We start from the raw sequence: 21,118 nt of genomic DNA on the forward strand, positions 1-21,118 counted from the left end.
CCTATATACACCATCGACGATTAATATATGTTCAAAAATTAATTGAGTATATTTTAATGTATCCTGTTTTATACACAAAACAAATCCAAAAATAAACATGTATTAGAAAAAAATATTTTTTTTATTTTTAATGAGAAAAAAGCCATGGAAAAATTAATATTAGTAATAAAATATAATTTTATAAAAAATGATTAATTAAATTAATTGTTTTGATTATTATTTTATATTTTCAAAGCAGACTGAAAAGTATGATTATATACGAAATCCTTCGAGTCGTGTCTACGTGTATGCTTGAGAAATTACTTCTTTGAGAACACGCAATAGAAAAGGTAGACCCTGCGAGCAAAGAGCATTGTAACTGTCCTATATGAAAGCCATTTATTTTATGTTAATAATCTGTTTAACAGGTTGAGATGATCGTTTATTAAAAATTTATCTCTGGAGAATTGTCATAAATTGACTTAAATTAATAGGAATAATTATTTTATTATCCGTAAGGTGTACCGAATCACATTTCATTTTTTTAATGACGTTCTTAACTATTAAAGCGAGATCCATCAAAAATTTGCCTTAAAAGACCACAATACTTTTCTTGGTCAACTTTTTATCTAGTATTATCTACACTGGCTACCTAAAAATGTTGACATAATGACCAATATTTTTTTAAACGAGTGATACAGTTCTAAATCGTTACTCTTCTTACTCCCAAAACACGGACATTTTTAATAATCTCTTGTTTTAAATATAGAATACTCTTTAAAATCCCGTTGACTTTTTGAGAACAATTTATTTTTAAAATTATTGATTCTTTGTACTTCATTAAATGAATTTCCAATGGATAATTTTAGACGATGGTTAAGACAGTGGTGTAGCGACCACACACATATTACCACGTTTTAAAGGGTCTTTGTCTCAAAACATGCGTTAATATACTGTGACCATCAACAAGGAAACAAGACAATAGCGTAAAAAATGGACCACACACATAAGCCCTCGTTACGACCAGAAAAATTCGCATAAATATCAAGAGTTTTGTTCTTACAGTAAATATTCTCTGATATTTCATTTCTTCTCCGATATGAATGATCATATTGCTTGCACTGAGGTACTTTTGTACCATTTAATTATTGTAATTGTAGCAAATCAAAATGGTCTGAATAAGGCTCATTGTTTTTAGAAATTTAATATGCAGTTCTGAATATGTTATTATTTGATTCGATTTCCGCATCATTGAAATTATTTATTATTTTTTCAATGAGTTGTTTGTCTGTTTTTAATTTTTTTTAATACACTCAAATGTGCATTTGATTTCATATGAACGATACTTTTTTTCATTGATTTTAATTGTGAAGATATTACAACCTTTTAATAGTAAAAGGTATTGATTTAGAGGCATAAAGACAACATATCAATGATTCTAGTTTTCCAATAAAACGTACTCAAATTATGACATTTTTTTTTCTTCTGTATTTTTATTTTACTTAAACTGTAAAAACTTTTTATAAATATTTTCCTTAAATTATAACCACAAACTTTCTGTTTTATATTCTTATTATATATAAAATTGTAGCTAATGACTAATTATAAACATAAAAATGGCTAAGAAGAAGTAATATTTACATTATATATAGTTAGTTCGTCTGTAAAATTATTTTAAAAAAAATCTTTGGCTAGCATAATGTGTCTATTTATGTTTTTTTTAATTGCTAGTTGTAAAGCTATAGTTGAATTTCTATTTATTATTATATATTTGATTCAATAGTAGGTTAGTGCATTTTTTTTTTTTGCATTTAAAGTACCAAATTTGATTGAGTAGGGTAGAGCATATTATTCCATGTAAAATTCTGATTCTTAATGTGAAATATATGGCTTTCATATAGGACAGTTACAATGCTCTTTGCTCGCTGGATCTACATTTTCTAGCCGTTTTCTCAAAGAAGTAATTTCTCATGCATACAATTAGACACGACTCGATAAATTTCGTATCTAATCATATGTTACAGTCTTTGTTTTAAAATAGAAAATAATATTCAAAACAATTAATTTATTATTTGTTGTATTATTAATATTTATTTTTTCTCATTGATATTAAAAAAAGATTTTTTCTGATAAATGTTTATTTTTGGATTTGTTTTTTGTATAAAACAGGATACATTAAAATATACTCAATTAATTTTTGAACATATATTAATCGTCGATGGTGTATATAGGTATGCATAGCTCAATTATTAAACCAGTTATAACCTAACATCATACACTGTAGATTGCATTTCAGTTTTTAGGTAAGATTAACACCAATGTACTAATAAGTACATCTAGTATTATACACTCAAGAAAAAAAGAAAAATAAAATATGTGTGAACAATTATGTATACAGTGACATGATAATATATAGTAGTATGAACAGAGTATACAAGTAGTCACTAACCAGTTTTATAATTGGGCAATTCATTTATAGTTTGGCGAAATCAGTTTTAGTAGATCGATTTAGGCAACTATGGACTTGGGCAAATGGTCTCCGGTGACATGGAATCCGTTGGTATCTGCAACGTATTTGGTGCGGAAGACTTGTCCATTGGGAGCGGTGAAGGAGTACTCTCCTTCCTTGACGAGAACGTAGTCCTTGCCGTCGTCGGTGGCCTTCAGAGCTCCTTGTTCGCTGACTGATGTTCCATCGGCGCTCAAGTACCTTAAGGCGAACTGACCTCTATCGTCGTGCTTCTCGGTTCTCTCCAACACCGGGATGAACTTGATGGTGTCGGCGGCAGCGATGGCTGCGACGGCCAGGAGGGCGAAAGCGACGATCTAAAAAAAAATAATTGAGTGGTCAACATTTGTCAAACTATGTACAACAATAGGTGATAAAATTACTATAAGTCAAGTCCTTACAATAGCTGTTTATAAAATTTGACATGTTCAATACAATAAAGCCAAAAATTATCAAATGTTCTAAATAATAACTAGACTCATTATTATTAAAAATCTACAGTTGAACGTTTAATGAACTATACAGTTTTATTAAATAGATCTAAACATAAATTATATTTAAAATATTTATTATTTAATGTACGAATTTTATATGCATATTATTTAGTATGATTTGTAAAATAAAATGCAATGAAACATGGATTAAAAAAATAAAGTACTTACGAATTTCATTTTTGGTTGATGTGGTTGCTGTGAGTCGATCGACAGAAACTGATGATTTTAAACGAAATTTTCATGGTTTATATACAATAATATTAACAATTAATAAAACAGGTTAAATGATTATTATTATATTTATAATGTAGAATATATATGTACATATATTGAACAATTATATTATTGCAAAATATCAATATTTTCATCACAATCGCTTTAGGGTATTTCAATATATTTAATGAAAATGCTTATACTTTTAGTTCAATAAGTAATTAGTGATTTTATGTTCAAGGTTTCAAATGATAACACTTGGAAGGTTGCCTAACACAATATATTATTGTGTAAAAACTATGTCATTTAGTTAATTTATTAAAAAAAAAATATATCAGTAAGTAAAAATTAATGGTTTTTTTGTTTCTTTATGTTCTTAAATACCATAAATTTCTATACAAATAAATCGCCTTTTTCCGGATATATAATCTAAAATTAAAAGTATATATATCAGATATATTTTAAAATATTATATTATACCCAATTTTAATAACATGATATTTTTTTAGTAAATGATATTTGTAGATTTTTCATATCACTATCACATTAATAAGATTGTTTGAGAAATCAGAAAGTTAAAATAAATTATGCTTCTTCCAAAGAAAAAATAATATCTCACGATGTACCACAACTTAGGAACTTTGTTTTTTTATAATATATATTAATGGTATAATTAATCATATATATAATCCTTTTCATGGTATTTAAATCTTATTAAACGTATAAAAATCATCAACGATATGGTTATACTGATCTTTGTTGATGTATTGACATAAAAATCTCCTTGTGACTTTTACATTGCACATTTTGCAATTTGATTTTTTGTAGTTCTAAATAATTTTACTTGCTTCGAAATATTATAAATATGTTTTTTATCATAAACATACCTGGCCTTTTAGATATATTTTTATCTATTAAGTCAAAAGAATCGCAGAATCTATGTTCTCATTGCTGAGAACCGTTACTGAAATCCCCTCTTATTATTCCTCTTGTATCTTCGAGGCCGTAAGAAATGTGTTGGCACCACTATTTTTAATGTACTTACTATAAGAGAATATCTTATTATTTTTTCATTTCTCTTTTCATTGACCTATTTTGCTACTTTATTTCACCTCATAAACCCAAAACATTATGCATACAGACAACAGTAAAGAATTTAACGATTTGGCTTGAATATCTCCGAGTCGAGATCGGTCCTCTAAAGTGGCAGACGATAAATAGTCTGTGACCAGAATAACACAATGCCCACTTTGTTTTCCGTGTCGTTAACAGTGTCACAAATAATGGCGATTTGCAATTTCAGCGACGCTCTTCTTCGCACAAGCTACTTATATAATAAACAGCCAATAAAATAAATCAATCCTTCTGATAGAAAAAATATTTTTTTTCCCTTCAAATTAGAGTTTTTGAATATCTGTCTATCCCTGGATATTTTGTTTGAATAGTAAACTCAAATTACTAAAAAAAATACAAATAGTACATTCTCCAGGCAAAGCCCTTGATGATATGGTTCACAACTCCAAATTATAAGTTATAACCGTGTTGGAAAATTTTTTTTTATAAATTATTTTTCACAGCTGATAACTAGAAAAAAATGTAAGGTCTAGATTTTCAGACATATTTTGATAACCATCCAACGATATTTGAGGGCGTAAATATTTTAGCAAGATATCTTAATTATATAAAATATATCATATGACGCCTAAGGCGACCCGAACATATACCACGGATGGACAACTAGAATACTGCAAGGTGGTTAATTTTTCAAAAAACTTGAATTTAAGAGGAGCGCATGATGTCATGTCTGATTCAAGACGTTTTCGATCACCTTGCTGATAAGCTTAAAATATCCCTATCGTTTCTTAGTGTATGTTTCACAACCAAGACATTATTTTCATAAAAATAAATATATATTCATTATTATTTTTTAATGCTTTCTGCTTATTGCTATTAAGATGGGCACTATTTACGACATCGTTTAGTACAGTGTACTCTTACATTTATTCATATAATCTTTCGGAATTTTAAAATCAATTAAAACAACTTTATTTTAGCATAATATTTTTGTGTATAGTTTATGAGACGGTTTAACGAGCCGACGCGTTGTTTTTGACCAAATATAGCGTTCGCTCGTCTGGGGGAAGGGGTTTAATTAAGGGCGCAATTAGGCCAAAAAACGTGGATTAAATTTTATTACGGGCACTATCCGAGGGGCGATCACTCAAGGCGTGTTAATTAATTTTAATTAAAATACGAAGAGCGACGAACATGGCCGACACACTGTTAATTCTCCAGTACGCCGTCGGCCATTTCGCACAACAAATACACGATGCAAATGGCGACAGCCGGCGAATGCCTTACACGGAATCCAATTAAACTCTACTGCTCCAAAAAATACATACACAATATGAAAAATAATAAATAATCGAACACGTTACCTCTTTATTTCCTCGTCAAATTCATACAAAGTCACGTAATTTCTTATACAAAAGAATAATTCAAAAAATGCCTATATTTATGGTAGAAGGCTTTAAACAAACTTAGAAATTATTTTGCTAAATCAATATTTTACATAGTAAATATTCGTTATTTGTTATATTTTGGTTTACTTTATATAACACCATGAGATTTTGTCAATATTAGCTTTTTAAAAAAGTTTTTTTTCTAAAATTTTGACATACAAAGATTAATATGCTAAATAAAAAATAACTTTTGTTCAAGCTTATTTATTGCATGTGCTAAAATTAAATTTTACAAATTTGAGTCTTATGTAAAATTATTTAAAAAGTACCTAAACTTTTTATCTATAATTATAGAAAACCCTAAAGCATTTTAATACAATAATTCTTGAATAAAAACAGATTTTAATTATAAATACATTCACAAAAACATTAATAAAATCAATGGGTTGAAAAAGCCTTGAAAAAATTAAATTAAAAAATACTACAAAGACCGAATTTAAACATTTTATTTTCTTTCAATGACGGAGACTATTAACATTAAGAACACTTGCGTGTTATTCGTGTAATTTTTCTGGTCGTAACAAGGGCTTTTATGTGGTTCATCTTTTACGCTATTGTATTGTTTTCTTGTTGATGGATGAGCATTTTGGTTACAGTAAATTAACGCACCCTTTAAGAATAAGACCTAACAATTTGATTATCATTTCTAAATGTATATGATGTAGTTGTAATAACTTTTAAAATAAAGTTTGATTACATCCTAAAAAAAATGATAAGTGGCATTAAATAATTTGTGTTTCGTGTTATTATGCCGAAAAATATTTTTTTTATTGAAAATTTTTCACGGGTTGTTTTTTACAAAATTTGGCCTATCCATATTTATATCCTATTGAATTTTTAATAGGTGCATTGAAATACAATTAATTTTATTCTCGGCGTAGCGTCCACTCAATGAAGCACTTTAACGTTGCTAAGGGTGGTGTCAACAATCCGTCAATGTTCGGCGACTTTCGGCTGCGATATTTACTGCCCTAGAGAGTCGTGATCGCATCCCTTATTCTTGCCCGTTGCGATCAGAACGCTCCTCTTGCAAAAGCCATCCAGCTTCTCAACATGCTTGCCACACATAAAAATGTTTTCGGCGATAGGTATGAGGAGAACAGTTTATGTGGAAATTTATTTTTTTATTTTTATTATTTATTTTATTTTATTTTATTAATTTATTTAGCTTAATAGCTAATCTTAACATCTAACAAATTTAGTAAACATATATAAAAATATATAAAAAATACATAACAGAAAGAAAAAATAAAAATATACAATAATAAAGTCTTAATATTATAATTTATTTCTATATGTACGAAGGTGTTTTTTTATTCCATTTATGAAACCCGTTATATTTTTGCTGTTTCGGATTTCTCTTGGAAGACTATTATATAAATCAAAACCTCCGTACATAATTCCCCTAGCCGTACTCGTTTTCTTATACTTAATTATCTTTAAATTTTCTTTATTTCTAGTATTATATTTATGTACATCTTTATTTCTTAATAAATACTTATTAAAATATTTTGGTAACATATTATTTTCTAACTTATATATAAATACTAAAACATTCATACTCAATATTTCTTGAACATTCAACCATTCTAATCTATCAATCATACTTTTACAATTAGTTAATCTATTTTTATTTAAGATTACTCTCATTGCCCTATTTTGTAATTTTTGCAACATTTGTTTATCTAATTTATTTAACATATTTAATAGTGTTGCACAATAATTAAAATGGGGCAATATTATACTATTGTAAATTATTTTTTTTGTATTTATACTTAATATATTTCTTAATCTAGATAATAAACCTATTTTTCTACTAATTTTTTTAAATATTATTCAATGTTTAATTGTATCTAAAAATATTTATAATACGAATCGCAAGATTATATAATATGTGATTATAAATATTTTTTTCACATTTATTTTAAATTATATTATTAAGCATTTTGTTTAATAACATTAAACATACATTAAAAAAAATATTTAATAACTACCATTAATAAAAGCTGACTTAAATAAAAAATAAAAATGCCCTAATTAAAAAAAATATGTTTTTAACGTAATTTAATTATTGTGACTATCATCTTATTAATACGAATTATTTATTATTAATTATTTGTTGAAGTACTTTAACTGGAGTGCGAAGCACAATATATGGATCAGCTCATGCTGGATACAATCCAGTATGAAATTTGCTAATGATTAATCCAGGCTTTTTTATTCATTTAAGAGTAGACTAAGATGATCCATTTCACAAAAAAAAAATGTTAAAAATTTATATTTTTATTTTATTTTTTTATTACATAATAGTAGGTAATATGTGCAATATTTAATTTAAGTTTTTCTATGAAGTTTTTCTACAAACTATCTACGCCACTATTGCAATTTGTATCCCAGCATCATAAAATATGTCACTCAGAGATATCCTTAACCTTAAGTACATTAGCAGCTAGGCATCCCCACCCTCAGGCTACACAACGCCATATCCATAATTGCGTACACCTTCAATGTAATTGCCGTTCATATCGCCGTTGTCCCCGTTGATTGATGCCTTTAATTAGTCGCCAACACTGCTTCTGGCTGCTGCTGGAACAATCGATCGTTGAGCAAGCAGTATATTCTGAGAAATTATTTAATGAGCTCGTCAGGCGTTTCAGGTGGGCGAGGAAGGAGTATGTACGAGGAGTTGGGCGCTCCGCCACCGGCCCGGGGCCCGCCGGCTGTTTACCAGCCTCTAATGAATACGTCCTTAATTGGCATCTGATAACACGGCTAATGAAACAATGCCGGGAAATGTAATATTACCACCCACCGTGTCTTCTCTATATTCTAGCGGCGGTGGTGGAAATGGAGAAGCTTTGACCAATCAATCACGTCCCGATCGTTAGCCAAAGGTTTTGATTCGTTCCGGTCTCATTAGACGGTATCTGTTTCCGAGGATCGACCCGATACTGTCACCGGGTCGTCGAATCGACGACAGGAGTATTGAGTTGGTGTATTAGTTAGTCAGATACCGCAATAGAGTATTAGATGTTAGAAATTAATTACCAAACTTTGATTTGGGTGATTTTATTTAAGTTGTGAGAATAAATCACACATTTATCGTTTAAACATAAAACATATCAAATAAAATAAAATTGTGCATATTATAAAATCAAAGTTGAAAAAAACTCAACAAAAATATATATAAAATTGACATTTAATTGAAAAGTTCTTAAACAAAGAAACTTTATATGAAAGATAAGTATCTCATATTTTAAAAATGAATGAGAAATATAATGCAAGCGATCTGTTTGTCATTGGAAAAAAGTTTCATAAATTAAAAAAGCCGCTTTTGATGCGGATACGTCGGACATAACACACACAAAGCGTTGCGCTTATGCATATACCGCCGCTCGAGTTTCAGTGTTAAAGCACAACTAAATTACAACTACGGAAAGGACATTTATTCATTTTCAAATACATGCAGTGTCTAATAATGCATGCTTATTGATATTACCAGTAAATACAACTCCACCAGCTTCCCCACCACTGTTCAGAGAAAACATCCCGCCCATCATAATCTGTCGAAATATGTAATATAATCTAATAAAATTCTCACTAGTATCTACCTGCGTCTTATGGCTGCGAAGTTAGAGTACGCTCGGGATAAGGATGCCGGTTTGTTATTGTGTGCGTGTACATGTATATGAGAGGGAGAAGCCATGTAGCGGGTACTTCGTTGTCTCGCTTTCTTTTTTAAGGACAGTCGCTGATTTGTCAACGCTGGTATTCGTCATTAAAATGCAGTGTGGCACAGAAGTTCGATCTTCTCTAGTGATTTATTTTAAATAATTTTGTGTTGATATTGGTTTAACCCAAGTATGCTTACTGTTCCATGGGTAGGTCACTAAGCTCATGCCACTGTTTTTTATTTATAAATGAAATTTTAAGAGAACAAAATTTCTTGGGCATATCTGGGTTAATTGATATCAAGGCTTCAAATATACACTGTAAGTTATTCGTTCTCTTACCCGTAGATTAAAATATTTTAATTATTTTTCTATTAATCCGTACGTTGTTGGTTTTTTTACACTATTCTCTGTAAGGCTTAAAAAAGTTATTATTCTTATCGTTGCGCCAATGATTATTTTTTAATTTATTCAATGGATTCTAATGATTTAATAGAGTCGTCGAGCCATTAAACAATCTGCGAATAATTTCTTTCCCCATTTTATATCTTTTTGCTTTTGAAGAATAGCTAAAGACTTCTTTATTTTTTTGACTAGTGAAAGATTTTGAATTTTGCAAATATTTAATTAATGACATCAATGTCTGGTTTCTTCGATTATATAATATATTTTTAATTGTCCGTTGAAATTTTCAACTTAGCTCAGATGTATGTATGTTAAATAAACATATATTTTCTTTTAAAATAAAAAAATAAATATTCTGAGCGAAATTGTTTTGAGCCACACAGTTCACGCACACAATAACAAACCGGAATCCTTATCCCGAGTGTACTCTACACCTCTTTAAAAAAAATATACAGAGATTTAATAGTTGTAGATCAGTGAGCAAACTATTTTTATTTCAGACCACCTATTTTTTAAATAGTAGAATTCTGTGTAGTAATCTGAATAAAACACGTAGTTTTATTAAGATTATGTATTAATATGTGCATGTATAAATTTATATTTTTTAATGCACGATTCTTTTAAAAAAATGAATTATATGTGAGGTATGCGCTTGCAAAGAGTATGTATGTTTGAATTTATATTGAACATCGCGAGCAGTAAGTTATTCTCTAAATACGTCACACGTCATCCTCATCACGTGTTGATTATGAGAGTACACGATCTGCGCCGCTTCGCTTGGCACTCAATCTAGTGATTTTTTCGCCCCTGCTGCCATCACAGAAATGAATTTAAATTATGAAATTATTATTTTATTTCGCCATCTGGTACCTAATAATTATTGTTAAGTAAAAGTCTTATATGTTTTATCAATTAAATGTATTTGAATTTTGCGAAGCCAAAAAAAGGGGTTTTCTAGAAAACCGCCATGTAAAAATACCCGGCGGGTCCAAGTCTTTTTTCATACAAGAATTTTCTAATATGAATGTCGCCTGTGTTTTGAGAATATCTGTGTTTTTCAGTATGTAATAACTTATTTTTGTGAATTTATATTTAATTTAAAATATGAACATACTTATTTTATTTAATTTTTTGAATAAAAAAAAAGTATATAAAACACATTTTCTTCGCCTAAGTCGACGTACAAATACAAAACCATTAGGAGTGTAATTGTTATTGGAAATGTTTGAAACTTTAAGTAAATATGTTTAAAGTAATTTGCATTTTCTCCTACTGCAAAATAATAATAGTTAATATTTAATATTTAATAAAATTGTGTACCACTTTATTGAATCTAATTTTGTGAGTTCATATACACAAAACATTTTTTTTTGTAATGACTTTTATATCATATATTTCTAAAAATATTTTTCACAATAAAAATTAGATACATATATCTATGTATTATAAATATATAAATAAATATTTTAAGAAATATATATATTTTTTTTGAGATGTTAAGAGAAAAATATCGACCCGGACCCGTCGTGTTAAAAAAACTCGAGTTTTCCCAAACCCTATTTAGAACCCATGGTTTGCGCAGCACTAATTGAGAGCAATACGAGTCTCAAATATATTAAACCATTTATAAATATAAATTTCTTTCTTCTATTTTGCTCAATGCTATAATTTGCTTGTTTAGCTCTTTTATGTTTACTGTCAATTAGCAAACTCGTTCCTTCCTCACACAAAGATCATTTCGCAGCAGAACCGAGCAGCTGTACACAATTACAACACTGCACAATCAATCTTTATTAGTTCGTTTAATTTAAAGCTACACGATCCAATTAATTAATTAGCGAGAGCGCAGCGGCGTTTATTTATTTTTAATTTGCTTCGCTTAGAAAATTGTATGTGAGCACAAGTGATACGATTCAGCTTAATCCTCTTCTCTCTCTCTCCGCCGCCGAACCATACAACAAAGCATGATAAATCATTGAAGCTTAGTAATCAGTTTATATTAATTAGCGAACAAACACGGCGCCGCGGGGGTGGGTCGCGAGCTCTCACCCACTTTCCTATCCCACCAGGAGGGGTAAGGTCGCCGGAGCGGCCCGTAACGATCACTAAATCTTGAAAGGGGGTACGTATCAATAACGGGTAGATCAAAACTGGTGTTGTTATGCTCTGACGGTGAACTAAAGTAGTGGGGTGAAGGTGGGGTGTAAGAATATAGCGGGTTGTGGGCTGGTATTTAAAAGTTTTTTATGGTTTCGGCGAAAAGTTTAGTGTTATAAGTTTATTATTTGGTAGTAAAACGGTTGCCTGTGTTTTTAATAAAAAATAAATAATAAAGTTTGAGAGTCACTGGTTAGATTTATACTATTTATTAAAATGAAATATATCATACAAAAATTGTTAAAATTGACGATTAAGAAAGCAGGAAGGCGATGCAAAATGCAAGTACAGTTGCCCTCTGAAAAATGCGTTAAAGCGAATACCAGCGGAGGTTACTGTGTTAGTGAGTAAGTACCTCACACTAGTCGTCTTATAATGTACTTTTAAGGTTTACTACCTTCTTGTCAAAAAACTATATATTACTTTTTAGATTTAAAATTATTTATATTATAAAATTCTAAAATCCTAATAATTAAATATAATTCTATTTTAATAAATCATAAGCTCTGGTTACATTTTTTTTTTTGTCTAACATCTTAGACGAAAAAAAGGTTTTTCTGTAAAAATGGAACACCACCATGAGAAAACTTTTTTCAGATTGGTGAAAAGTACCCACCATGAATCATATGAATCATAAAAAAATCTGATTCAACTTGAGACCACCAAAAATCACAAAAGCCGCCGCTTCCCTCTTCGCATCCACTGAAGTTTATAGGAAACTTTTCGTATAGATAATATGCAAACTGTACGTGACGATTTCAATTGTTCGCATAAAAATTATTAACAACAAACGTCATAAAAATTAAAATAAACATTCTTAACACAGATGCTTTTTATACTCTATTCAGCTTTTATTGTGATCTGTATATTATACGCTTAAGCAAACCGTAGCAATGAATATATTTTATTAATATTTACAAGTTAAACTACATTTTTTAAGGATGCTTTTTATTAGTAGAACAATATATAATGTAATAAATAATTTAAGAAACAACACCCCTTTATACACATGAGTAGAAATTTTGTTTTACAAAGCACTTCCTCTTACCACTTACTAATGTATTGCTATTTTTATTGAATCACCTGTGTTTTAATACGATCAAATTGTTGAAAATATCAGTATTGAAAGCATAAGTCGCTACTAATGACTCTAGAAACCGCTTTTCTCGTAGGCTTTCGTACTTTTCAATACGGCTAAGACACACTAATTAGGTCGTATACGAGTCGCCGCAATTAATATGCGGTCGTACATCAATTATGCTATTGTTGCGATCCAACGGCAAAGACGAGACGAGTTCTCCGATAGGGTGTTTGGGTGGTGACGGTGGTCTGGGGGTGGTCTGGGAAGGAGCGGGCACTTCTGGAGAGAGATCCTTAATTGGGAGAGAGCTAATTGGCTCAGCCCACCCGACGATCCTGCCGAGTGGCTCTAGTATTACTGCCAATTATCAACTAATTAGGGGAGCTTCTCTTGTTTCACCAGTCACCTGACCTGGTCTGAGCCAATCCTCACCCCATCCACTCCCACGGTGTACATAATTACTGATGGAAACGCTACGAACTAGACAAATGTCGGCTCGTTAACTTATCCGGCAACCTTGTGATCTTAAGCAAAATATAACAAATCCATAGATTTTTAAAATAATATTGAAATATTTCTCAAGCATTTTATTTTCAGATTTGCTTTAGAATAACCCCTTGTTAATTTTTTAACTTAATCATTATGGACCTCAGCTTTGAAACAAGTTTTTTGATTCAGTACGATAGCAATGCTTGTTTTTTTTCTTGGTACCTTTTATATTGTTTATATAGTTTAGAAAGTTAGTTTAGTAATCAGTTATTTAACGAGTACTGTGATAGTGTAACATATTTTTTATTCATAAATAAAAAAAATTACGGTCTTGTACAGACAAAATTGGGGAAAATGAAATCAAGAACATATCAAACTCAAACACAAAATCTTAAAATATAATTTGACAGTTCTACATACGATATACAGTAAAAAAATTAGCTTTAACTAATTGATTTAAACCAATAATTGTTTTTTTTTATTTTTTAGAATTCATGATCAACTATTTTTAACTGTATAATTATCTTAATTTTAGATAAGTATTTTTCACATTTTAAAACTATTCGCAAAAAACCTAATAGTAATTTATCTAAAATTGTAGCTTATCTATAAAAAAATTAATTTAAGCACGCATCAATAAATATAATATAAACTTATTTAACATAAATTATACTAATATAAAAAAATACATAAGCTCCTTATATAATATTAATAATTCTTAGATCTGATTAATTTTCTCTTTCGCTTTAATTAATTTGCCGAGTAATCATCAATTATTCAAAGCCTCCAACCAAAAGTTTTATTAAAAATCGAATTAAGGGATATATTCGATTACACTGGGCCGACCCCCTTTCCCACGCCACCCGCCACGACTTCTCAACAGGTGGTTCGCGCGGGTTCCCTAGCATCCTATAAAATAACACGCAACGCGTAGTATGCAAAGCGGCCGTAAAAGATATAAAAATCGGTTACGCTTTTCGAGTTAACTCGTCTCTTGTTAATTTGCGTCTGTTAAAATTTAAATAAACCACACGCAATTGCCGTGCTAATACCGTGTGAAATAAAGCTATAAATTTTACCAGGATCTCGCTGAAAAAGTGCGTATAATTTTAATCGCATATTAACGATTGATGTGTATAGTAAGAGTAGGTTTATAAATGATAGGAAAATATAATAAACCTTCAATGATCAACATGAATAGTTTAGATTATAATTGTAAAACCGATTTATTTCTGAAATTTTATACACTATCTAAGGCAGTGGTAATTAAAACTTCGGTTATTTAATCTGTTCCACTGATCAGATTATAGAGCAAAGATTATAATAGTTAATTTCTTAAAACTATAGAAATAACTATAATAGAACTCTTTATTTTATATTAAAATGTACTTCACATTAGCTTTTATTTAACAGCTTTTCTATAGAAGCTTTTAGATATTTTGTTAATTTTATTCCGAACGACTTTTGTCACCATAATTACTGTGTAACCTTAAAATCATGTATATATTAATTTATATATCTATATATCTAGCATTACCAATAAATCAAATAAATATTGTGTAAGCATAGCATTATTATTTAGTTAATTTTTATTCTTTAAAAGTATCTTTCTTCTGTAAAATTAAAATATAGTTACGCCAGAGCTTTTAAAAGATCTGTGTGTAAATAAAATATTATGTAATACAATTACTTTGCAAATTCATATTTTAAAATAAAATTACTTTTTAAGAATAATAAACTATGCCATAATATGCAATATAATACGTAATACATGTATTATTTTCCTGTTTTCTTATCTAGTATATTAAATTAATCATACATGTTAATCTAATTCATATTTAAGTCAAGCATATACACATACGTTTTATCCGTTCTGCTCTTCAAAACCAATTTTAACAAGTTTTACCATTTAAAAAAATTCAAGAGTCCTAAATTATACTCGCGAGAATGGTTTATGCCATATCTCCGGTTACGCCATACGGTAACAGCCACTTTAGTAATTGGGTGGGCTCGTGGCTTTTCGGGGGTGGTTTGACGGGTGGTTCAGTGGGAGGTTGGCCCGATAGCCTGTGCAGGATGGATATCGAGGTAAATTGGACATGAAAAGAATAAGTGCCCTGGCGTTCTACTCTATACTTTCAAGTGCTTTTATATGTATAATAGTGAGCTATTTTAACTGAAATGTTGACTGTGAGCAGTAAATATTTAATTATTTGCACTCATAATACAGCACATAGCACTTGATGATCAGATTTGATGAAATAAATATATTATTTAAAATATAATTAAAATTATATGTGAAAGTGTTCTTTAATAAATACTTCAATGGTAGTTAAAGTCTTGTTCTTCAAAACCGATTGTAGACATCAATTCCTTAATAAAATCTGCCCGCTTGAGCTTCAGATATATAGGAAGGATTTCCATTAAGCTTGAAAGTCTTGAAAAATATAGCTCTAAATCGCTGATATTGAGATTCTGAGTAATGTAGTCGAGTGAACGTACATATACAAAGAAATCTGTGAATTAAAAACTCTTTTTAATGTTTGAGAACCCTAGGGGTGTAACTTCGTTGCCAGTGAGACGCAAGTTTTATTAGATTATATTACAATTGCGATAGAATATAAATGACGAGTGGTGGTAGAGAAGCTGGCGCAGGGATGATGTCCGTGGGATAGCGACAGTATAGCGAAGGATGATCTCTCTCTGCTATCATGGTGCTCGTATGGAGGAGTCTCTCTTTGGATGTGAGCGCCCATGACAGTATATTGTCCATAGGCGGCGTCTGTTTGTGACTACTCCAGGCTCAAATATCCAGCGCTGCAAAGCCTGCACACTAATTACAATCATGCAGCGATCATCCAGCCAATAGATGTACTCATTACTTAGAACAGCGAAATATGTATACGCCTTTAGAAAGCGACATTTCTTTGATATGCATTGTCCAAAATATGTTTAAACTTCAGAAACACTTTTTAAATATTGAATCATTAACGGTATTAGCTGTGTAGCATATTTCTAGATGCATTCTAAAATAAGTTCTTGTGACAGGGCAACCCTAATATTCAACATTTTAATATACTTAAGCATTATTTTCACACCTAATTAATTTATTTTCTAATGAAATGTAATAAGTAATCCATTAGGATTAGGTATGCGCATAATTGAGTTTTGTTTTGGGAGACGCTCAGTATATATATATATGTATATAAATAACTTTGCGGGGGTAATTCCCGGATGTCAGATATATTATCGGATTATATATTTATTTTTATTTTCTACGAAACCTTATTTGTCTTTTAGGACTTATTATACTCGAGCCAAATTGTATTGCTATTATTATTATATTACATTTTGATTATAAGTAGATAAGTTTTCTTATTACGAAATATATTTCTTTGGGTTATTCATAATAATTGTTCTATTCAGTTATTTATTGAAGTGTATTTTTAATAGTAAATACATATGTATATAAAAATAATTACTAATTGACATAACCATTAGCAATATTCCTGAAAGCCCTTAATAACTTCAATCTACAATCAATTGAACCTCAAAATAGTGATCTTAATCTAAAATATTAGATATATTACTAATAAGTAATAATTCAGTCTTCTAAATCAATCATTTAATTTAGAAATTTCATTTCAGTACAAATTACAGTATGTCTTCTGCTAATTCCATTTTCGCCACGGCGTAAAATTAGTGGCAAAATCTGCTAATTCGGAACACAATTTCGATTAATTGTCGGGAGCTCACCTTGGACGTCTTGACGGGACGCCAATAATAACACTCTTTTACAGTTGATTAACTCACAACCGCCAAAGGCAGACGATGGAATTACTACACCCACCCGAGCCAACCAGCCAGGGCTTTCCAATTTTGATGCCATTATCTCAGAATTAGTTTTTCCTCGAGTGTTTCGTACAATGCTCGAGAGGCGCGTCAAATACACGGCGCGACACAAAAAATCGTAGACTCTCAGACTTCAACATATCTTGACATATAAATATTTAATTGCTTCATTGAGCTAGATCAATAACCTTATTTGATATGTCTACACTAATATTATAATTGCTCCTTTCTAATTAATAATTAATTTATAGATAATGCATTCTACCTTAACTCAAAATCTAGCATAGAAAAATTAAGCAGTTTTTTCATATTATAATTATTATTCGTTTGTCCTAAACTTTGTGTCAGATATATTTATTTTATTGTAGACAAAGTTTGTTATTATTTAGTTTTTATGCAATAATTAAGATCGTCACGTAGTTTTTATATGTTAGTTATTTGTCAAAGTTTTTATGTATAAGTTAGGCTCCAGACCATTTTGAAGCGGGTTTAACTCTAGATCCTGAACGTTGAGCTGGACCAGATGATGCGAAGAGGGAAGCATGCGGCTTTTACGATCTTCAACGGTCTGAAGCTTAGTACGACTCTTCTTGCTTAAATTTCGTACGAGATTGGCTAGTCCATAATAAAAATCTCTTGAATTTTTAATGGCATGAACTTTGAAGTAAATGTTCAAATGACAAGTTTCAGAAAAAATCTCTAAGGAGGTGTTCTAGAAAATGATACATTTTCGTATGGGATTTTATCAGCCTCTTTCAGTGGAACGGCCAATTATTAAAGTATGTCCGCTGGTTAGTTTTTTTGAAATAGATTGCCATTGTTATTAATTTCCAATGCATTTACGATGGATAATTTTAATGGGCTGGTAAATTGATTTACTGCAAAAAGGTTTTCTCACGGTGGCGTCCCATTTTAACAAAAAGCTTTTTTTTGCTACATGACAATACTTGCTTTGTCACCAAGGTTCATAATTAATTATTATATTATTCAGATTTTAATTAAAAATTTGTCTAAAAGCCTTTTAAACGTTTCTTAAGTCCTTCCGAATTAATCCCTTCATAGGGTGGTTCAAATATTAAGCTTGCCTACTATACTAATACTAATTTTGTTTTTCTGATGATTTTTCTATTCCTGATTAAATGTTTTAAATTTACTATTATTTTTTTATTCTGCTAAAATAAAAAAATATTTTATAAACTTTTTTATATTAAATAATTAAAAATTTCTCTAATAACTAACTCAAAATAATATTAATATTAAATATTAAATTAAGCATATTTTTCCTGGATTAAAAAAAATTGCTTAATGTTATATTTGAAATTTTTCTTAAATAGTTAATATAAATTTAAAAAAATTGTAAGTTGTTGAAGAAGGATGCTAAAATTATATTATAAGTTTCAATATATTGTTGACTATCAGACATTAACTCAAAGATCGTCCTATCTTAAATTATTATTTTTAAATAATTTTATAGTCACATTATTATTTATAACACATAAGCGCATAATATATTTAGCACTATTTTTAATTACAAGTAATTTAAAATAAAGCAATAAAAATAACATAAAACACCCTATTTTATACGAATATTAACCATTTGAGTAGTAAATAAATTTATAAACATTTGTTAATTTATTAGTATACCCCAAGGAATGAGCTAATTTCACGTATATTTCCATAATTATGTTGTTATTTATTTATTAGTATTTACTATAGCATTTATAGTAAATAATAATAAAAAAAATCAGTGATTCTATTAGTTTTATTGCTTTTTTGTGTTAGTTTATATTAATAATATATTTTAATTATTAAATTTATTTTATATATTTATTATATATTATTCGGCTTTTTGTATTGTTTTAAATCAATACAGAGGCTTTTAATATATTTTATAAAATTAAAATTAAATATTTTTGGTATTATTTTGTACAGAAATCATTTACAAAAATTCAAATTTAAAAAAATATAATATAAAATAATGTTTTTTATTTACTATTTATTTAGTAATACATGTAAATATTTATAATTGAATTAAATGTAAATATAGAACTTTTTGGGTTACCTCAAAACAGTAAAAGGTCAATGGCCGTACATGTACGGCGATACTCCTCAAAGGGCTAAAATGCTACATAAAAATATAGAATTCCAACAATAAAATAACATTGTTGTTATCACACGGAAAAATAAAAAAAGATAACCAATAAAACTAATAAAAGGACTTTTAAATCGGTTTTAAATTTCATAATATATAATACAACATAATAAAAATATATACTTAAATATTTTTATTTTCAATTTAAAAATAAGTTTTTAAATAAAATATTAGAATATTTTTTTATTGTGTATTTAATTTTACAATAAATTAAAAAATAGCATATACTTAATTATTTACAATATCATATTTAACAAACTAATATAAATAAACTATATACGCAGTTTTTAAATTATGCAAATTATGAGACAAAAAAATAAGACGAACTGTTATTTCCGTCTATATATTAAAAAAACTTAAGCTTCATATTATTTGTTAATTTACTAGGTTATTCTTAATTTAATTTTTATTTATTTAAAATTGCTTCAGATATACATAAATATATGTATAAAGTACTTCATGCCTCTGAAATAAATTTTCCAGATCAGCATTCAGTCTTCCAACTTTTGTGTCGCAGTGTATAATATAGTGCTTTCGGGGGTGGGTGGTTTCTGGGTGGGTCCGTAACGCAATCATCAAATTGCTCTTATTTGATTACCCCCCTCTTGTTTCAATCCATTCCGAAAGCGCCCCCTATGGCTCCACTTTTGCGGCTTATTTCATTTTTTTAATGCCGGAGTCTGTTTTTGGTAAGTTATCGCCGTGGCCGAGGGGATGAAAATGCCACACAGTAATACGCTAATGGCCCGACGCAGGCGATATTCAATAATTCAGACACGAATTGAAGGGGGTGCCGAAAATAAAATTACCACCCACCTCCCGAAAAGTCACTCGGAGCTCATACGAAGAGTGTTTCCTAGTATATTAAAAGAATTGCATTAGTGAGAAATGAGACTTGAATGCTATGAGTATTATTCTCTCTGATCCATTACTATAATTTAGTGTCGCATTTTATATTCGTGAAAGATACTCTATATTTCTATACAGTTTCTTTCAGAGTCAACTTAAAATAATTTTAGAATCTTCTTATGGGTAATATATAAGTTATATTAATAAGTCATATGTAAAGTTTTTTAGTAATGATTGTATAATTTAACAATTATTAATTATATTTTGGTACTTATACTGTAATAAAAACCAAATTTCTAGATTTACATAAAATTTTAATTTATTTAAAACAAAATATTTAAATATTTTGCTATAGGGGCGATTTATTTACTATGGACAATTACAATCTAGGCGACACTCTGGTCACACTGTCGTGACAGCGGCAACATACTCTTTGGTGGACCTTGGCGGAAAGACGACGATCGGCAGTTCCTCGTCCGCCGATAATTCGCATAATTTAATAACATGTAATTGGTTGTTAACACTTTCACTAAGCTTTAACATCAGTGGTCACCCGTAACCATCCAACCACCAAACATTCATTATTAGTTTCGCTTGTTAATATCTACAATATATCTAAAATTTGCTAAGCTATATATAAAAATCAAGCTCAAATGTTCAAATATATAATGTTTATATGTGTATTAAATATATGTAAAATAATTTAACTTCAAACATTTTTTGAAAACTAGTTAATAAAATGTGT

The 21,118-nt window shown here is 29.3% G+C and overlaps 1 protein-coding gene across 1 annotated transcript; it reads right to left on the reverse strand.

Annotated features, from left to right (window-relative positions):
• Positions 1 to 2,487: 2,487 nt before the first annotated feature.
• On the reverse strand, positions 2,488 to 20,866 carry LOC148233457 (larval cuticle protein 65Ag1-like). Its single transcript, XM_088190650.1, has 2 exons — positions 20,804 to 20,866; positions 2,488 to 2,805 (listed from the first exon to the last, which is right to left on the reverse strand). The coding sequence occupies exons 1-2, from the start codon at positions 20,864 to 20,866 to the stop codon at positions 2,488 to 2,490; spliced, it is 381 nt and encodes a 126-aa protein (XP_088046776.1).
• Between the last annotated feature and the right edge of the window lie 252 nt (positions 20,867 to 21,118).

The sequence above is a fragment of the Plectrocnemia conspersa genome, unplaced genomic scaffold (genome assembly GCF_051122295.1).
Source record: "Plectrocnemia conspersa isolate PC_06_02 unplaced genomic scaffold, ASM5112229v1 ptg000008l, whole genome shotgun sequence".
Classification (NCBI taxonomy): Eukaryota; Metazoa; Arthropoda; class Insecta; order Trichoptera; family Polycentropodidae; genus Plectrocnemia; species Plectrocnemia conspersa.